General features: G+C 34.9%; 1 protein-coding gene across 1 annotated transcript; it reads right to left on the reverse strand.

Annotated features, from left to right (window-relative positions):
• Nucleotides 1–505: 505 nt before the first annotated feature.
• Nucleotides 506–18,012, reverse strand: trim65 (tripartite motif containing 65). The gene is made up of 8 exons (XM_056469198.1): nt 17,907–18,012; nt 16,036–16,461; nt 15,756–15,851; nt 14,148–14,378; nt 12,457–12,625; nt 9,473–9,562; nt 9,243–9,382; nt 506–5,607 (listed from the first exon to the last, which is right to left on the reverse strand). The coding sequence occupies exons 2-8, from the start codon at nt 16,444–16,446 to the stop codon at nt 5,206–5,208; spliced, it is 1,539 nt and encodes a 512-aa protein (XP_056325173.1). The 5' UTR covers nt 16,447–16,461; nt 17,907–18,012; the 3' UTR covers nt 506–5,205.
• Nucleotides 18,013–18,044: the final 32 nt, after the last annotated feature.

Below are 18,044 nucleotides of genomic sequence, written 5' to 3' on the forward strand. Positions count from 1 at the left end.
TTATAGATAGATAGATAGATAGATAGATAGATAGATAGATAGATAGATAGATAGATAGATAGATAGATAGATAGATAGATAGATAGATAGATAGATAGATAGATAGATAGATAGATAGATAGATAGATAGATAGATAGATGAAGTAGCATCTGAAATGTGGGACTGTAATGTACTTAAAAAAAAAGAGTTTATAAAATATACTGGGCAGTTTGCAGTCAATAGTAGGAAATATTGATCTCTATTTAATCATATTTATTATATATTTTTATTTAACGCCATGTCAGTAAAAACAGCTATTTACATGGCGAAAATATTTCCTAAAAATATATGATCATTTTAGTTTTTTTAAAATCATATACAAATTAATGCATAAATTAAAAATTAATATTTTTGATGTTAATATATGCAAAAAGTTCTGATTATAAAATCCTGGTGGAGATCTATATAAAAAAATTATCAATAATGAATAAACAATAACATTAATTGAGCTTTTTACTAGCAAGGTTTCCACAGGTTTCATCAGGTCAAATTTAAGACCATTTTAAGACCAATATGAATGAAATTTCAGACTTCTACAAGGCAAAACGCTAAAGATTATTTTATGGCCTATGTAATACCTTAATAAACATTTAAAAATATTAATATGGTTTATCTTCCTTACAATAATAAGTAAATAAAGTTCATTAATAATAAACATCTTAAAACTTTTATTGAAATATACATAGGAAAATTAGAGATAGGAAATTAAGACACGTTTAAAATTATTTAGGACCTACAACACAATACTTCAGTGGATTTAAGACCTTTTTAAGGCCTAAAACTAGGTTTTTGAAATTTAAGACTTTTTAAGACCCTGCAGATACCCTGAGTAGTTTTATACCTAAATATAACAATAAAACCACCAGTAGGTGGCGACACCTCCCTGTCTTAACCAGTGATTCATTGAATTATTCATTCAAATGGTTTGTTTAATGATTCATTTAGAAAGGAATCAAATGACTCTCTACGAATCATTCTTTGACTTAAATTATTAAAAACAGAGGCTGAAATCGCCTACTACTCAATTGGTACTGTATTTGAATTTAAGTGTACTTCTCGACAGTTAGAAAAGTATGTTCTATACAGTATGACTGTCAGTAGTATGAATGGAACTCGGACGTACGACATCCTCCATTTTGTCATGATCACGTAACCTACTCGCGTCAGTTGCGTTGCTTTACTTTCATTCATAAATTCTCTTGTGGTGCATCATGGGATAGCGTAGCATGCCTCGGATGCGCTCTTCAGAATCTCGCTGGAAGTAGTAGGTCATCTGGGTACTTCTCGCATACTGTTTTTTTAAACTCTACAGCTGCGTCCCAAATGGCACACTATACACTATGTACTCATGCACTTACACACTTAACAGCATAATATATGAATTTAGTGTCGCCCCAAATGGAACACTAACGATTTTTTACTAATCGGAAATTCAAACCGTTTCCCTGATGACGTTTGACGGTTGCCAAATTAGCTAAATAAATGACCAAACTGTCAAATAATACTGGTCATGAGTATAACCGCATTCACCATTGGGAGGCGCTATAATCAATCTCGTAGGAGAATTTTGCTTTCACAATCCAAAATAAATTAAGTAATCCAACGTCAGTTCCCGATATCTCCACCCCTTCCGCTACGTAGGCAAAGCAGCAGCCGTTGAGTGAGTAAAGTGTCAACATTACACACTAATTTTTAACAGTTGAATAAGTGCATCATCTGTAATTAAAGTGCACTTATTATTTTTAGAATAAAATATTTCAGTGTGAACACACTACTCACACTATTTATACTACAAAATGGCGTAGAATAGTGCACAAGTATGCGATTTGGGACGCACCTTATGAATTCGGACACTACTGGGCTTGCATACTGTTTTTAGCATACTATATTGCATGGTAGTAGTATGGATTTCGGAAAAAAACAGATTAATTACAGAACTATCTTTTGTTCGGAAATATTTTAATTGTTAAAACTGAAAAAATACAATATAAGGTCTAAAATTGAACTTTTCTTGAACGGTTTGTGAATATTTGTTGAACTATTGTGTAAAATGAATCACATTTGCAATAGTGGAATTTTTTTTGCGTTCATAACTTGAATTACGCACTTATTCTAGCTACATTCTAATAGGATTCAATACCTATTAATGCTATTAGACTTTAATGATGTGTTTTTGTTTATTTTTAGCAAAGTGACAGACATATTCCATATCTACTCATACTTCATGAACAAATATCGCGCGCCCTTACTTAACAGCATACTACTATAGTAAACTATTCAGAACACAGCCAGTGAGAATGAAATTAGAGTAATTTCACCTTCATTTTCAAATATGTCAATATCTGAAGTGTTATAATCAGTAATGTAGCTAAACTGTGCAACAAATAAACAAAGTACTACTAAACCTGAAACTGTAGAAATACGTATAAATACATAATCACTATTACGAGGATCCTACAAATCACATGGAAATGAACACAGTGTTTGTCCTCCGCCACTGAAGGTTTAAAAACTACTAATATGAATCATACCCCAGAGGGGATACAGCAGAAAATAAGTGCGATCTCTCTTGAACAACATAAAACCAAAGTGCACAGCCGGCCCTGAAGCACAAGCTTGTCTTAAAAATTGTAACCATGTACCAACCATGATTTGGCCACAAGAATGGCGACGATTTATGCCAGAAACACACTTTGCGAGGTGTGCAAACACAGATGTCGACAGATCTTCCACACATGGAAAAGAGCACATTTAGATTAATTTAAGACGGCATCACCAAGTGTGTCACGATACTGGAGTTCGGTACCAATAGATACTGAATTTTAATAACGTCCATTTCCCGCTAACAATTGAGCGCTGTTGAGTGCGTTCTTAAACAGCGGTGATTTGCCATTGTGTTCACGTGCTCAACAGAAATGACTGTGATTGGCCCTGAAGTTCATCAGTTCATCGAACTCACCGCTGTTAACCGAGTGTAACCACAGATACAAGGACACTGGAGCGTTTTAAAGTCACGTCGATCAGCTGGTTTGTCTATAAGCTGACATCCGAGTGATGCGCTGATGAATAAAGGCTTTAAAATGCTTCAGTGTCCCTGTATCTGTGGTTATCTGTGCTGTTGAGCTCGTTTTTAAACAGCTGATTTGCCATTGTGCTCACGTGCTCAAAAGAAATGACCGTGATTGGCTGTGAAAGTCATCAGTTAATCAAACTCACCGCTGTTTACTGAGTTTAACCACCGATACAGGCACACTGGAGTGTTTTAAAGTCACGTCGATCAGCTGGTTTGTCTATAAGCTGACATACCAGCAATCCGCTGATTAATTGCGGCTTTAAAACGCTCCAGTGTCCCTGTATCTGTGGTTAAACTCAGTAAACAGCAGTGAGTTTGGTGAACTGATGACCTTCACGGCCAATCACAGTCATTTCTGTTGAGCATGTGAACACAATGGCATATCAGCGCTGTTTAAGAAAGCGATCAACAGTGCTCAAATGTTAGCGAACCATGATTTGGCCACAAGAATAGCGACAATTTATGCCAGAAACACACTTTACGAGGTGTGCAAACACAGATGTCGACAGATTTTCCATACATAGAAAAAATTACATTTAAACTCTTTTAAGACGGCATCATCTAGTGTGTCACGTTACTGGAGTTCGGTACTAATTGATACTGAAATAAAAAAACGTCTATTTCCAGCTAACATTTGAGCGCTGTTGAGCACGTTCCTAAACAGCGCTGATTTCCCAATGTATTAACATGCTCAACAGAAATGACTGTGATTGGCCGTGAAGGTCATCAGTCCACTGAACTCACTGCTGTTTACTGAGTGTAAAACGCTTCAGTGTCCCTGTATCTACGGTTAAAGTCATATCGATCAGCTGGTTTGTCTAGAAGCTGACATACCAGCGATTCGCTGATGAATCACAACTTTAAAACACTCCAGTGTCCCTGTATCTGTGTTTACACTCAGTAAACAGCGGTGAGTTTGGTGAACTGATGACCTTCACGGCCAATCACAGTCATTTCTGTTGAGCACGTGAACACAATGGCAAATCAGCAGTTTAAGAACGCGCTCAACAGCACTTAAATGTTAGCGAACCATGATTTGGCCACAAGAATAGCGACAATTTATGCCAGAAACACACTTTTACGAGGTGTGCAAACACAGATGTCGACAGATTTTCCATACATGGAAAAAATTACATTTAAACTCTTAAGACAGCATCATCTAGTGTGTCACGATACTGGAATTCGGTACTAATCGATACTGAAATAAAAAAACGTCTATTTCCAGCTAACATTTGAGCGCTGTTGAGCACGTTCCTAAACAGCGCTGATTTCCCAATGTATTCACATGCTCAACAGAAATGACTGTGATTGGCCGTGAAGGTCATCAGTTCACTGAACTCACCGCTGTTTACTGAGTGTAAAACGCTTCAGTGTCCCTGTATCTGTGGTTAAAATCATATCGATCAGCTGGTTTGTCTAGAAGCAGACATACCAGCGATTCGCTGATGAATCACAGCTTTAAAACGCTCCAGTGTCCCTGTATCTGTGGTTAAACTTGGTAAACAACGGTGAGTTCGATGAACAGATGACCTTCACAGCCAATCCCAGTCATTTCTGTTGAGCATGTGATCACAATGGCAAATCAGCACTGTTTAAGAACGCGATCAACAGTGCTCAAATGTTAGCGAACCATGATTTGGCCACAAGAATGGCGACAATTTATGCCAGAAACACACTTTACGAGATGTGCAAACACAGATGTCGACAGATTTTCCACACTTGGAAAAGATCACATTTAGATTAATTTAAGACAGCATAATCTAGTGTGTCACGATACTGGAGTTCGGTACCAATAGATATTGAATTTAAAAAACCTCCATTTCCCGCTAACATTTGAGCGCGTTCTTAAACAGCATTGGTTTGCCATTGTGTTCACATGCTCAACAGAAATGACTGTGATTGGCCCTGAAGGTCATAAGTTCACCAAACTCACCGCTGTTTACTGAGTGTAAACACAGAAACAGGGACACTGGAGTGTTTTAAAGTCACTTCGATCAGCTGGTCTGTCTAAAACTTGACATACGAGCCATGCGCTGATGAACGACGGCTTTAAATCGCTGCAGTGTCCCCGTAAACATAGCGATTAACAGCATCAGGGCCGCGGTTCACAGAGCGTTACAGTGACCCCCTCCCCGATCCAGCAGGCTGGAAACAGCGCCTGATTAAAGACGCAGTGGAAAGCGTGCAGTCGGACCTGTCCCTCCCCATAATATGTCAGCGTTCCTGCCTCATAATCCAGCAGCAGGCCGATACGCAGCGGATGTGTGTTATTCAGCTGTCCCGCCACAGTTTCTTTGCATCCAGCATGCCACGCGCTCATCTGCCGCTCATCCAGCTGCAGGCTCCAGGACAGATCGTTCATGCCCACCATGCAGCGCTTGCCCTTCTGCTTGCGCGGGATGTTGGGGTATGTCACGCCTACATACGCCCACGGTTTGGAGACTTCCAGCTCCCAGTAATGCTGACCGCTGGTGAAGCCTTGGAAACATAACACCTGCCAGGAGGGAGAGGAAATATCTTATTAATATCATATACAGGTCAAAGGCAAAATTATCAGGCCTCCTGTGTAGTTTTTGGTCTTTTTTCAAATATTTCCAATAGTATCTGGATGCAGCCTTTATCATGCAAGCTGAGATTGCATCACTCAGCGATGCAATGTCAGACACAATGCACTCAAATGGAGCAAGTGACGTCACTGTGAGGGGTAGAATTAGGGGTGGGGTTAGGTGAGCCCATTAAAATGCATTGGATGCAGCTCAGATTGCACTGCACCAGGTCTGCATCAAGACCCCTCTCAATATTTCGCCAACTGCTGTTTCAGAGTGGCAGGAAATTGTTCACAGTATTTAAATCTGGAAAAAGTTATTTCTTTTAGTTTGGCTGAAATGAAATTAGTTTTAATTATTAATATTTTTGGCTGGAATAAAATCTATTTTATTTATTCATTTATACGGTAAACTTTATTTGCCTCTTTATAAAATAAAACTTTTTTTTTCATAAATATGTTCTATACACTCACCGGCCACTTTATTAGGTACACCTGTCCAACTGCTCGTTAATGCAAATTTCTAATTAGCCAATCACATGGCAGCAACTCAATGCATTTAGACATGGTCGAGACGATCTGCTGCAGTTCAAAGCGAGCATCAGAATGGGGAAGAAAGGTGATTTAAGTGACTTTGAACGTGGCATGGTTGTTGTTGCCAGATGGGCTGGTCTGAGTATTTCAGAAACTGCTGAATCTACTGAGATTTTCATGCACAACCACTTCTAGGGTTTACAGAGAACGGTCTGAAAAAGAGCAAATATCCAGTGAGTGGCAGCTCTGTGAGTGCAAATGCCTTGTTGATGCCAGAGGTCAGAGGAGAATGGCCAAACTGGTTTGAACTAATAGTAAGGCAACAGTAACTCAAATTCGCATCATGGATGTGCAGCCGACAAAGCAACTGTGTGATGCTATCATGTCAATTTGGAGCAAAATCTCTGAGGAATATTTCCAGTACTTTGTTGAATCTATTACATGAAGGATTAAGGCAGTTTTGAAGGCAAAAGGGGGTCCAACCTGGTACTAGTAAGGTGTACCTAATAAAGTGTCCGGTGTGTGTATATACCAGGGGTGTGACAAGACGCTTACTCCACTAGACGAGACACGAGAATGACAAGATTTTTACACAATTTTTAAGAAATCTTCAGTAATAAAATATACGAATGGAAAATAGTCTAGAAGAAGAAAAAACTAATCACAAAATGCAAAACTATTTAGGTGCTTTTTTTAAATCAACTTGTAATAAATGTTATTTTACTTCTACTTTAATTAAATCTATACATTAACTGACATGCAAACATTGCAAATATTTTGCTAATATATGAAAAAGTCTTTTTACAAATATTATTTTAATATTATATTATTATAATATTTTATTCTAAATATTTACAAATATAAATGAACAATAGATTTTTATTAAAAAAAGTTTTACAAGAAGAAAACAAAAAAAACATTTATTCATTCTGTTGATTGAGAATTAAGTTAGAGGAGTTTACATTAAGTTATCAAGAAGTTAAAGTCAAAATTATTAGACTTTCTTTGAAATTAATTCTAATAATTTTTTTCAAAGTATTTCCTATAATATTTTTTACTTCTGGAGAAAATAATTTCTTTTCGTCTGAGTGGAATAAATTGTTTATTTTATTTAATAAAATGTAATTTATTTATAAAAAAAAATGTTCATCCTTTTCTAATACTTTTTACTAATATATATATATATATATATATATATATATATATATATATATATATATATATATATATATATATATATATATATATATATATATATATATAAAATATAAAACACTTATGTTGCCATATACGAGTTATTGTGTTGAAATATGGGGGAATACATATAAATCTAATTTACGATCTTTATGTACAATTCAGAAAAAAGCAATTAGTCTCATAGAAAATGTGGGGTATTTGGAGCATACAAATCCTTTATTTTTTAAATTTCAATGAATTAAGTTCAATGATTTGGTTAAGTTTAAATCAGCACAATTTATGTTTAAAGCTAGGAATAAATTACTTCCAAAATGCATACAAATGTTTTTCGAAGAACGACAAGGGGGATATAATCTGAGAGAAGAACTAAATTTTAGGAGGTTGAAAACAAGAACAACTTTAAAAAGTTTGTGTATGTCTGTCTGTGGTGTAAAACTATGGAACAGTCTAGATCTGACTCTCAAACAATGTCAGGATAATAATCAATTTAAAAAGTTGTATAAATATATATTATTAAGGGAATATAACGAAGAAGGTGATTGAAAAGGTATAAAAAGAGAAAGGTATGATGAAATTTTAATTAATGGCTATTTGCAGTACTAGGTTTTTTTGTTTTTTTCTCTCTGGGTTTATGTTACCAGGTTTAAGGGTACAAATGGAACCAAACATATAGTTTGTCGGATATGCCAAAAGGCTAGAATGTGTTCATGTGAAAGGAAGAGATCAGTAAAGGAAGAAATAAGTTTAAGTAATAGACGAATGATGTATGTGGTAATGGGGTGGAAAAATAATAAGCTTGTGCTACATCCAACTCCATTTTCGAAAATAAATAAATAAATAAAAAATATATATATATATATATATATATATATATACACATACATACATACATACATACATACATATACACATATATATGAGCCAGCATTATGGATGAGATATTTGCAGGAAAAAATCTCATAACATAAATACACAGAGAGAGTATATGTTAACATTATATTGAAACATCTGTTTATATTTTCCAAAAATACTCACCACAGAGTTATGTGATCAAAAAAATATCAATCTCTGAACATATTTTATATTTTAAATGAGGAAAATAAACATGCATTATGGATGTGACCAAAAAAGTCTGTGAGTTTACAGTAAACAACATACTTTGTAGAAATTCTGTGAATTAAGCTGCACAACCCAAAAGAAACAATCCTAATCGAAAGGTAAGAGTTGGCTCACTAGAGAATAAAAATTATTGATTTTATTTTATTTAATGTTTGAGCATTTATGAGGAAAATGCTGTTATTGATGTGACATCTCTCCGTTATGGATGTGACAGATGTGAAATTGCCACTTTGGACTTTAGTTTGTAAACATTGACAGATATATATTTAGAGTCTATAGCAAGAATATTTTCACAGTATTTCCTATGCTATTTTTTCTAAAACAATTTATATAAGATTTCTGGAGAAATATATATATATATATATATATATATATATATATATATATATATATATATATATATATATATATATATATATATATATATATATATATATATATACATATATATATATATATATATATTTTTTTTTTTTTTAATTTGGCTGGAATGAAATCAGTCTTTAATTTTTAACCAAATGTTTTAAACCTAATTAACTAACTAACTAACTAACAAAAAAAAGAATGATATTACTGCAAGTTTAATATTATTTACCCATTAAGAATTTTAGTGAAACAATTTTATGGTCAATTAAAATGTTAGTAATAAAAACGGATACTAGATACCACGATCCAATAATATTTCTGAAAAGTGAATCATGAAGACATCTGAATAATTCATGATCAAATCCCACCTGCCAGGTGTGGTCGAAGCGGGACTCGTCGGCCGGGACGGGGCGGGGTCCCGAGACCAGATGCTCCGCCCTCCTGTTGCTCTGAGAGAGGCGCAGGTGAGCGTTGGCTGTGCGGGGGTCAAAGGTCAGGGCGCAGTGGTCTGGGTGAAAAGAATAAATGCAGCATCTGAGACTGTGAAGAATAATGATATTTTCCAGCTCAGTGCTATAATGTGCTGATACGAGCTTACATGCGTTCAGTCCTTCTCTCTCTGCGGGATATGAGGGTGTTGCAGGACTGGGAACCACAGCCAGAACTGGACGCTTGTCTTGAGGAGAGTCTATGAGCAAAAACAAGCACGTTGATGGGATATATACGTTTACATCTGATATACAGTTAAAGACTAAATGATAAAGCACTCCTGTCAAATTGATTATCAATTGATTATCAAATATTTCCCAAGAGGTAGATTTATTCAACACAATTTTAAAAGTAATAGTGGGCCTGTCGCTGTAATCAAAATATGGACTTATCTCACAACTTATCTCATGAAGATGACCTCAATCATTTTTGGTGATGCAATATATATCGTCTAGCAACATCTCTATCTCTATTAGAGGTGTCAGTATCAGAACTGTAACGCCCCATTCACACGAGGCGTCAGCTTCAACGCTTCCCATTCACTTTGAATGGGTGACATCAGGCATTGCCTAACTGCATTGTGGATCTGTCGGCGCCACTTCAGAGGTGTTGCTTGCTGCAGAAGTTGGGACTTGATCAACTTTTCAACGGAAGCATCAGCCAATCAGATCGCTGTATGCAAATACACCAGCTCAGGCAGTGAATTATTGCTGACTAATTTCATTGGCTGACGCTGCTATGACGATAGCGTCAGCCCCAACTTCATACACGCCCTCTGTCAAGCGTTGATGCTGAAGCCCCGTGTGAATGGGGCGTAAGAGTCTAAATTATCATATGCTTTTGTTTATATGACAAAACATGTCTTTTTGACTCAAGAAGGTCCATACTGACTCCAAAGGCAGATGCTGATAAGATCAGGGCCTGGTGTGTGGACTTTGGGGGTTTTACGATGTGGTCACATGTTGATTGGTCAGTTGATTGGTCAAATACTGACAGATCTCAGTATTTGGGCTTTGGTCACATGGTCAAGAAAGATACAAAATAGATGTTAAACTTTGCTCGGTCTCTTTTCCTGCTCTGCGCTTTCCTGCTCTGCTCCTCTCCTCCTCTGGAGTCTATCTTCTCTGGCTCTACTGCAATCAGGCTCTCTTCGGGGCCTGCTCTTTGTCTCTCAATCCCTCCTCCCGTCTCTCTCTTCCTTAGGTAACTTTATTTAGTTAAAGTTACACAATTATTATTATTATATGTTTTTATTATTTCATATTTTATCATTTTAGACAGATATTTGTAATTAATTCAGTTGTAAACATAGAGAATTACTGACATTAATCATTTCATTTTCAAGTATTTGTGAATTATTTTAATTTAACATCAACACTTAATTGCTCTATATTGCAATATTATACAATCACATAATATCAACGCTCTCCCACATTTATAGCTATTAATGCTGCCCTTATTTCTGCTTTTGGTATGAGATAACAGAAGAATGTTTTGACTAGAAATGTACAGTTTTTTTTACCATCAATACTGATAATTTTTAGTCGTTTGGCAAAACTACAGTTCGAACCGCTGTGGTTAAAACCCATTCTTACAGATCGAATGGTTAAAGAAACACTGTGTTATTTACTATAAATTACTATAGTATATTTTTATGTGGGTGTCTGATGACTGAAAATAGATCTGGCAGCAGATATCGCAGCCTCTGTTACTCTTTACCTTTCATTTTTGTTTTAAAATGCATCCTTATTTATTTAGGATGTGCGTTTTCACATTTTGATTCCAATGGCTCATTATTGCATTGTTAAAAAGACTATAATTAATGAAATATGATGTGTTCTTATGGAAGAGTGTACTTGCATTGTGATGATATTATATTGTCATTCTGGCATTATATAATGAGTGGCATAAAAATGTCTTAAAATGACAATAATATTGTTTATCACAGAATAGTTTGGTGCAATATATCGTACAGAAAATGATATCATGACAGGCCTACATACTAGTTTTAATAACATTTTCTTTTTGTTTTTGCCATGATGACAGTACATAATATTTGACTAGATATTGACTAGTATTCAGCTTAAAGTGACATATAAAGGCTTAACTAGGTTAATTAGGCAAGTTATTACATGTATAACAGTGGTTTGTTTGTGTATATGAAATAAAATAATAGGAACTACTGTGAAATCTCTCCTTGCTTTGTTAAGCATCATTCGGGAAATATTTAAAAAAGAATTTAAATTAAAGCTACAATTTTTTACTTTTACTGTATGTGTGTGTGTACTGTGTATATTTATGTACACAAACATACATAAAATGCAAAAATATATACATCAAAAATATTTACATATATAATTTTTTGTGTATATATATAAATATTTTTAATTTAGATTATCATTTTGTGTTTATTCTTATTCATGCAAATGAAATAAACAGTGGTGTATGGTTTTCTGGCTTTAGATGTAAAGCTTTATTCATTAATTTTCCTTAGGCTTAGTCCCTTTATTAATCAGGGGTCGCCACAGCAGAATGAACCACCAACTTATCCAGCATATGTTTTACACAGCTGATGCCCTTCCAGCTGCAACCCAGTACTGGGAAACACACACACACTAATACACTACAGCCAATTTATTTATTTATTAATTTCAGTTTATTTAATTTACTTATCGCACATGTGTTTGCACTGTGGGGGAAACCGGAGCACCCAGAGGAAACATGCAAACTCCACACAGAAATGCCAACTGACCCAGCTGGGACTCAAACCAGCGACCTTCTTGCTGTGAGGTGACAGTGCTAACCACTCAGCCACCATGTCACCCTTAAAGCTACATAAAAATTGTAGAATCTTTTACATTTTATATAGCTTTACATCTGAAGCCAAAACCAAAAACCATTGTTTATTTTATTTGCATCTTTGCTCTGTTCTAATTATTAATGTATGTCATTCATTTATTATAGTTTATGATTTATTATGGTTGACTGTGATTTTACTGGCTTACTAATAAACACAATCTCTGACTAAAACATCATGATGTGCAATATTCCTCCTACGGTGAGTGAACAGACAGAATGAAGCTGGTTTCTCACTGTCTTTCTGGTGTCCCGCAGACAGCTGTACGGCTCTCTCCAGATCCTCACACACCAGTTTGGACACTCGGGACAGGACATCAGTGAGCGGCGCCAGCTTCTCCTGCACGCCAGCATGAACATCCACAGGAACTTCAGCGAACCGAGGAACCTCCATGAACCTCGAGTCCTGCAGATATTAATAACAATACTGACTACTAATAAAGCATCACATTTCTGATTAATATTCATTCAGATTAAATAGTTCATCATAAACGTGAATATGATTAATAAATATTTCAAAAATTAATACAATATATTGTTAAAAAAAATAATATGATATAAATTATTTTGCCGACCTGGTGGCTCAGTGGTTAGCACTGTCACCTCACAGCAAGAATGTCGCTAGTTCAAGTCCCAGCTGGGTCAGTTGGCGTTTCTGAGTGGAGTTTGCATGTTCTCCCCGTGTTGGTGTGGGTTTCCTCTGGGTGCTCCGGTTTCCCCCAAAGTCCAAAGTTAGTTTTAAATGAAACTAAACTGGTCGTAGTGTGTGTGTGTGTGTGTGTGTGTGTGTGTGCATGTGTGCGTGTGTGTACGGATGTTTCTCAGCACTGCTTTGACACAATCTACATTGTAAAAGCACTATAGAAATAAAGATGAATTGAATTGAATTCTGGGTTGCAGCTGGAAGGGTATCCGCTGTGTAAAACGTATACTGGATAAGTTGGCGGTTCATTCCTCTGTGGCAACCACTTATGAATAAAGGGACTAAGCCAAAGGAAAATGAATAAATGATTTTAAAATGATTAATTATGGAAAATATTTGCAATTTATTACATTCACAATTTAAAAACTGTTTTGTAAAACAGATTAATAAAAGAAAATTGTTAATTAATTTTTGTTGTTGTAAAATTGAAAATAAGCAATAATATAAAAAATAGCTTCTCGTAATACTGCAAAAATATGGGTATTATTATTATTATTATTATTATTGTTTTCCTACTCACACAACCTCAGCATCAACAGGAAAGTTTTAAATATAGAATAAGATGAATTGATTTTTATTTATGTTACAAAACATAATTATATCAAATACAATATTATTTTTATTTGACATCTTTTCGAAAATAAAATAAAATAACAGAAAAAAAAGCTGTAACCTTGAAACAATAACACAATTATTAATTAAAATTACAATAAAATAATTCACAATAAAGATATGTTATTGTAAATGTATCATAAATAAATAAATAAAACAAAACATAAATATAAATATTGCTAATGTAAAGTACTGAAATAATACAACAACACACACACACAAAATAATAATAACGAATATTGAATTCATGCCAAGTAATTTTTTAGGTTAATTCAAATTAAACAACGACAATAAATCAGGGTTCCCACTTTAAGTCAAATATCAAATTCCCTGATTTCCCCTGACTCTCACCGATTAAAACACTGAATTTCCACAACTTCTAATGAACGTAAAAAACAGACCACTGTTGAGCTTATAATATATTTGCATTTATAATATAATATTAAAACTACAATTAAGACTAAAGTGAAAATTAATTACGTAATATTCTATGCATTGGGCAAATCCATATACACTTTTCCTGAATTTCAATGTCTGGAATAAGCCTTAAAATTCCCTTATAATCCAGAAATCCCATGACCCATAGGAATCTGATAAAATAGTGTGCAATAACCTTGATGAGCTGGCAGGGAGGCAGTAAGCACAGGCTGTCAATCTCCTCCTGCAGGGCTGAAAGCCGTGTCGTTCTCTCCTCCAGCACAGACAGGCTTTTCTCAGCCTGCAACACTGTCGCTTCCTGCTGCTGCTCCAGAAACAGCTGCGTCACTTCCTGTTTCTCTGCCAACACCTTTATCAGCTGAGAGAACTTACTGTTCACCCACTGAGAAGTTTGTTGTAGAGATACCTGATAGAGCAGATAGAAAACAACATGATTAACACACACACACATTGGTAACTGTGGTTTATGAGGACTCCCCATAGGTGTAATGCATTTTTAATACAGTAAAAACAGCTTATTATATGGCCAAACCCTTATAGGATACAAATTTTTGAATGTAAAAAGACCCATAAGCATGATTTTAAGCATTGTGAATTACAAGGACATCAGTCATGTCTTAATTAACCAGCTTAATAGACTACAACTATGTCATACATGTCATTATACACATTTTTGTCCTTGTAAACTACTACAACTAGTACATACAGATACACACAATGACTTTTGTGGTTTATGAGGACTCTCCATAGGCGTAAGAGTAAAAACAGCTTATTATATGGCCCTAAACCTAACCCTCATAGGAAACCTGAGGCAAATTTTGAATGTGAAAAGACCCTGTTAAGTGATTTCTAAGCATTGTGTATTACGAGGACATCAGGCATGTCTTCATAAACCAGCTTAATAGAGTACAATTTAGTCATACACATCATTATACAAATTTGTCCTTAAAAAGTCCTAAAACCAGTACACACAGAAAAAAACTTTGGTTTTTGTGGTTTATGAGGACTCTCCATAGGCGTAATGAGTAAAGACAGCTTATTATATGGCCCTAAACCTAACCCTCATAGGAAACCTGTGGCAAATTTTGCATGTGAAAAGACCCTGTTAAGTCATTTCTAAGCACTGTGTATTACGAGGACATCAGGCATGTCTTTATAAACCAGCTTAATAGAGTACAACTTAGTCATACACGTCATTATACACATTTGTCCTTATAAAGTCCTAAAACCAGTACACACAGAAAAAAACTTTGGTTTATGAGGACTCTCCATAGGTGTAATGAGTAAAAACAGCTTATTATATGGCCCTAAACCCAACCCTAATAAAAAACCTGTGGCAAATTTTGAATGTGAAAAGACCCTGTTAAGTGATTTCTAAGCATTGTGTATTACGAGGACATCAGGCATGTCTTTATAAACCAGCTTAATAAAGTACAACTTAGTCATACACGTCATTATACGAATTTGTCCTTATAAAGTCCTAAAACCAGTACACACAGAAAAAAACTTGGTTTTTGTGGTTTATGAGGACTCTCCATAGGCGTAATGCATTGTATACAGTAAAAACATATGACCATATCTGTAAACCTAACCCTCGTAGAAATCCTGTAGCAAATTTTTGTATGTGAAAAGATATCGTTAAGCATTGTGAATTACGAGGACATCAAGCATGTCTTCATAAGCCAGCTTAATAGAGTACAACTAGGTCACACACGTCATTATACACATTTTTGTCCTTGTAAACCACTAAAACCAGCGCACACACACACACACACACACTTGCCTTCTCTTTCTCCAGGTTCTCCATCAGCTCCAGGCGGTATTGCTCAGTGGCTTCCTGGTGTTTCTTGATTTCTGCACTCTTTTTCTTTAATCCTGCCTGTATTACAAATGAAGATTATTTAACACACATTAAAAATAAAATTATTATACTAATAAAAAAATGTAAATAATATATACACATCACACACATATGTTATGCCAAAACTAACATTTATTTTGGATGCGATTAATTTTTGCCCAGCACTAGTATTTATACATGATGGTTATGTGTGTGTGTTCACCTCTCTATTCCTCTGTTCTGTTTCCACCAAGATCTTATCGTGGCCCTTGCATTCATTCAACGAGCACTCGTAGCAGACGCACATGCCGTCGTTCCTGCAGTAAATGACCAGAGGTTTCTGGTGCCGCTCACAGATCTGTTCGGGCTCCGTGTGGATGGTGGCCCCTCTGCAAACATCACTCCTCACTGGACTCGCTGTGCAGGCCACTTCTGTTAACACTGACATGGACACATTACGGTTGAGCTGAGGCCTCGTCTCGTAGCTTTCTTTGCAAACGGGGCACTGGATGTCTTTTTCTCGACCATCCCAGAATTTGGAAATGCACGTCTTGCAGAAGGTGTGACCGCATGGGATGGTCACTGGGAATTTAAACTGGTCCAAGCATATCGTGCACTGCATGTGATCCTCCATTGGAGATCCGGAAGCCTGGAAGTATATATATATATAAAATTATGAATAAATAAAGAAGCAGTAAATATCACCGACCATGCTAACTGTCTTTTTTTTTACTGGCCTACAACTGTTAATATTTTCAGCTTTACGTTGACAAAAAGATAGACAGACAATATAGATTGATAGACAGACAGCTACATAAATACAGATATCAACAAATAAACAGACAGGTAAAAAAATAGACTGATAGATGCATATGCATACAGGATAGATAGATAGATAGATAGATAGATAGATAGATAGATAGATAGATAGATAGATAGATAGATAGATAGATAGATAGATAGATAGATAGATAGATAGATAGATAGATAGATAGATAGATAGATAGATAGAAAGATAGATAGACATAGAATGACAGAACGAGATAGATAGATAGATAGATAGATAGATAGATAGATAGATAGATAGATAGATAGATAGATAGATAGATAGATACATTGACAAAAACATAAATAGAAAGACAAACCAATGGATTAAATATACAGACATGTTACAGATATATAGACAGACAGACAGACAGACAGACAGACAGACAAATAGACAGACAGACAGATAGATAGACATAAATAATAATATGATATATTGAATAATAATATGATATACTGGATAATATGATATATTATTTTTATTTTTGTTTGATTATTATACGTATATATCTTTTTTTACTACTACTATTTACTGTGTTTTTTATTATATATTTATGTTCTTTTATCATTAATGTAAACTTTATAAATGCTTTGGCAATACAACAATTGTAACATTTGTCATGTCAATAAAGCAATTATTGATTATTTAGCAATTATTCCAATAAATAAATAAATAAATAAATAAATAAATAGACAGATACATAAATAGAAGGACAAAAATCGATTAAATATACAGACATTAACTTACAGATTGATTGATTGATAGACAGACAGACAGATAGACACATACATAGACAAACAAATGGATTAAATATACAGATATTAACTTACAGATAGATAGATAGATAGATAGATAGATAGATAGATAGATAGATAGATAGATAGATAGATAGATAGAAAGAAAGACAAACAAATGGATTAAATATACAGACATGTTACAGACAGACAGACAGACAGACAGATAGACAGATAGATAGATAGATAGATAGATAGATAGATAGATAGATAGATAGATAGAATCATGTTTATCATATGTCTTGAATCAAGTCTGTTTAATTTCAACTGCTATCTACATTTAGACAATTGAATAAGCAAATAAAATACATTCGGCTTGGGAATTAAAGCCAAATGCTAATTCAGTGAATACATAACATCGATAATCAGAAAATAAACAAACTCCACCTGATCCCACATCGACGCTAAAATAGACGATTTTTAAAGCTAGACATTAGTTATTAATATATAAAACTCCTTTTTCATAAAACCCACATGAAAATTTACTCATCGGTGGTGCAGAAATGTGAAATAATCCCAATTCCTGAGCGTTTTTGGGTTTTTCTCATGGGCGAAACTCGTCGCCTTCTTCCATACGCAGGCGCGCATTGACGCGGTGACGCGCACGCACAC

The sequence above is a fragment of the Danio aesculapii genome, chromosome 12 (genome assembly GCF_903798145.1).
Source record: "Danio aesculapii chromosome 12, fDanAes4.1, whole genome shotgun sequence".
In the NCBI taxonomy this organism is placed as follows: Eukaryota; Metazoa; Chordata; class Actinopteri; order Cypriniformes; family Danionidae; genus Danio; species Danio aesculapii.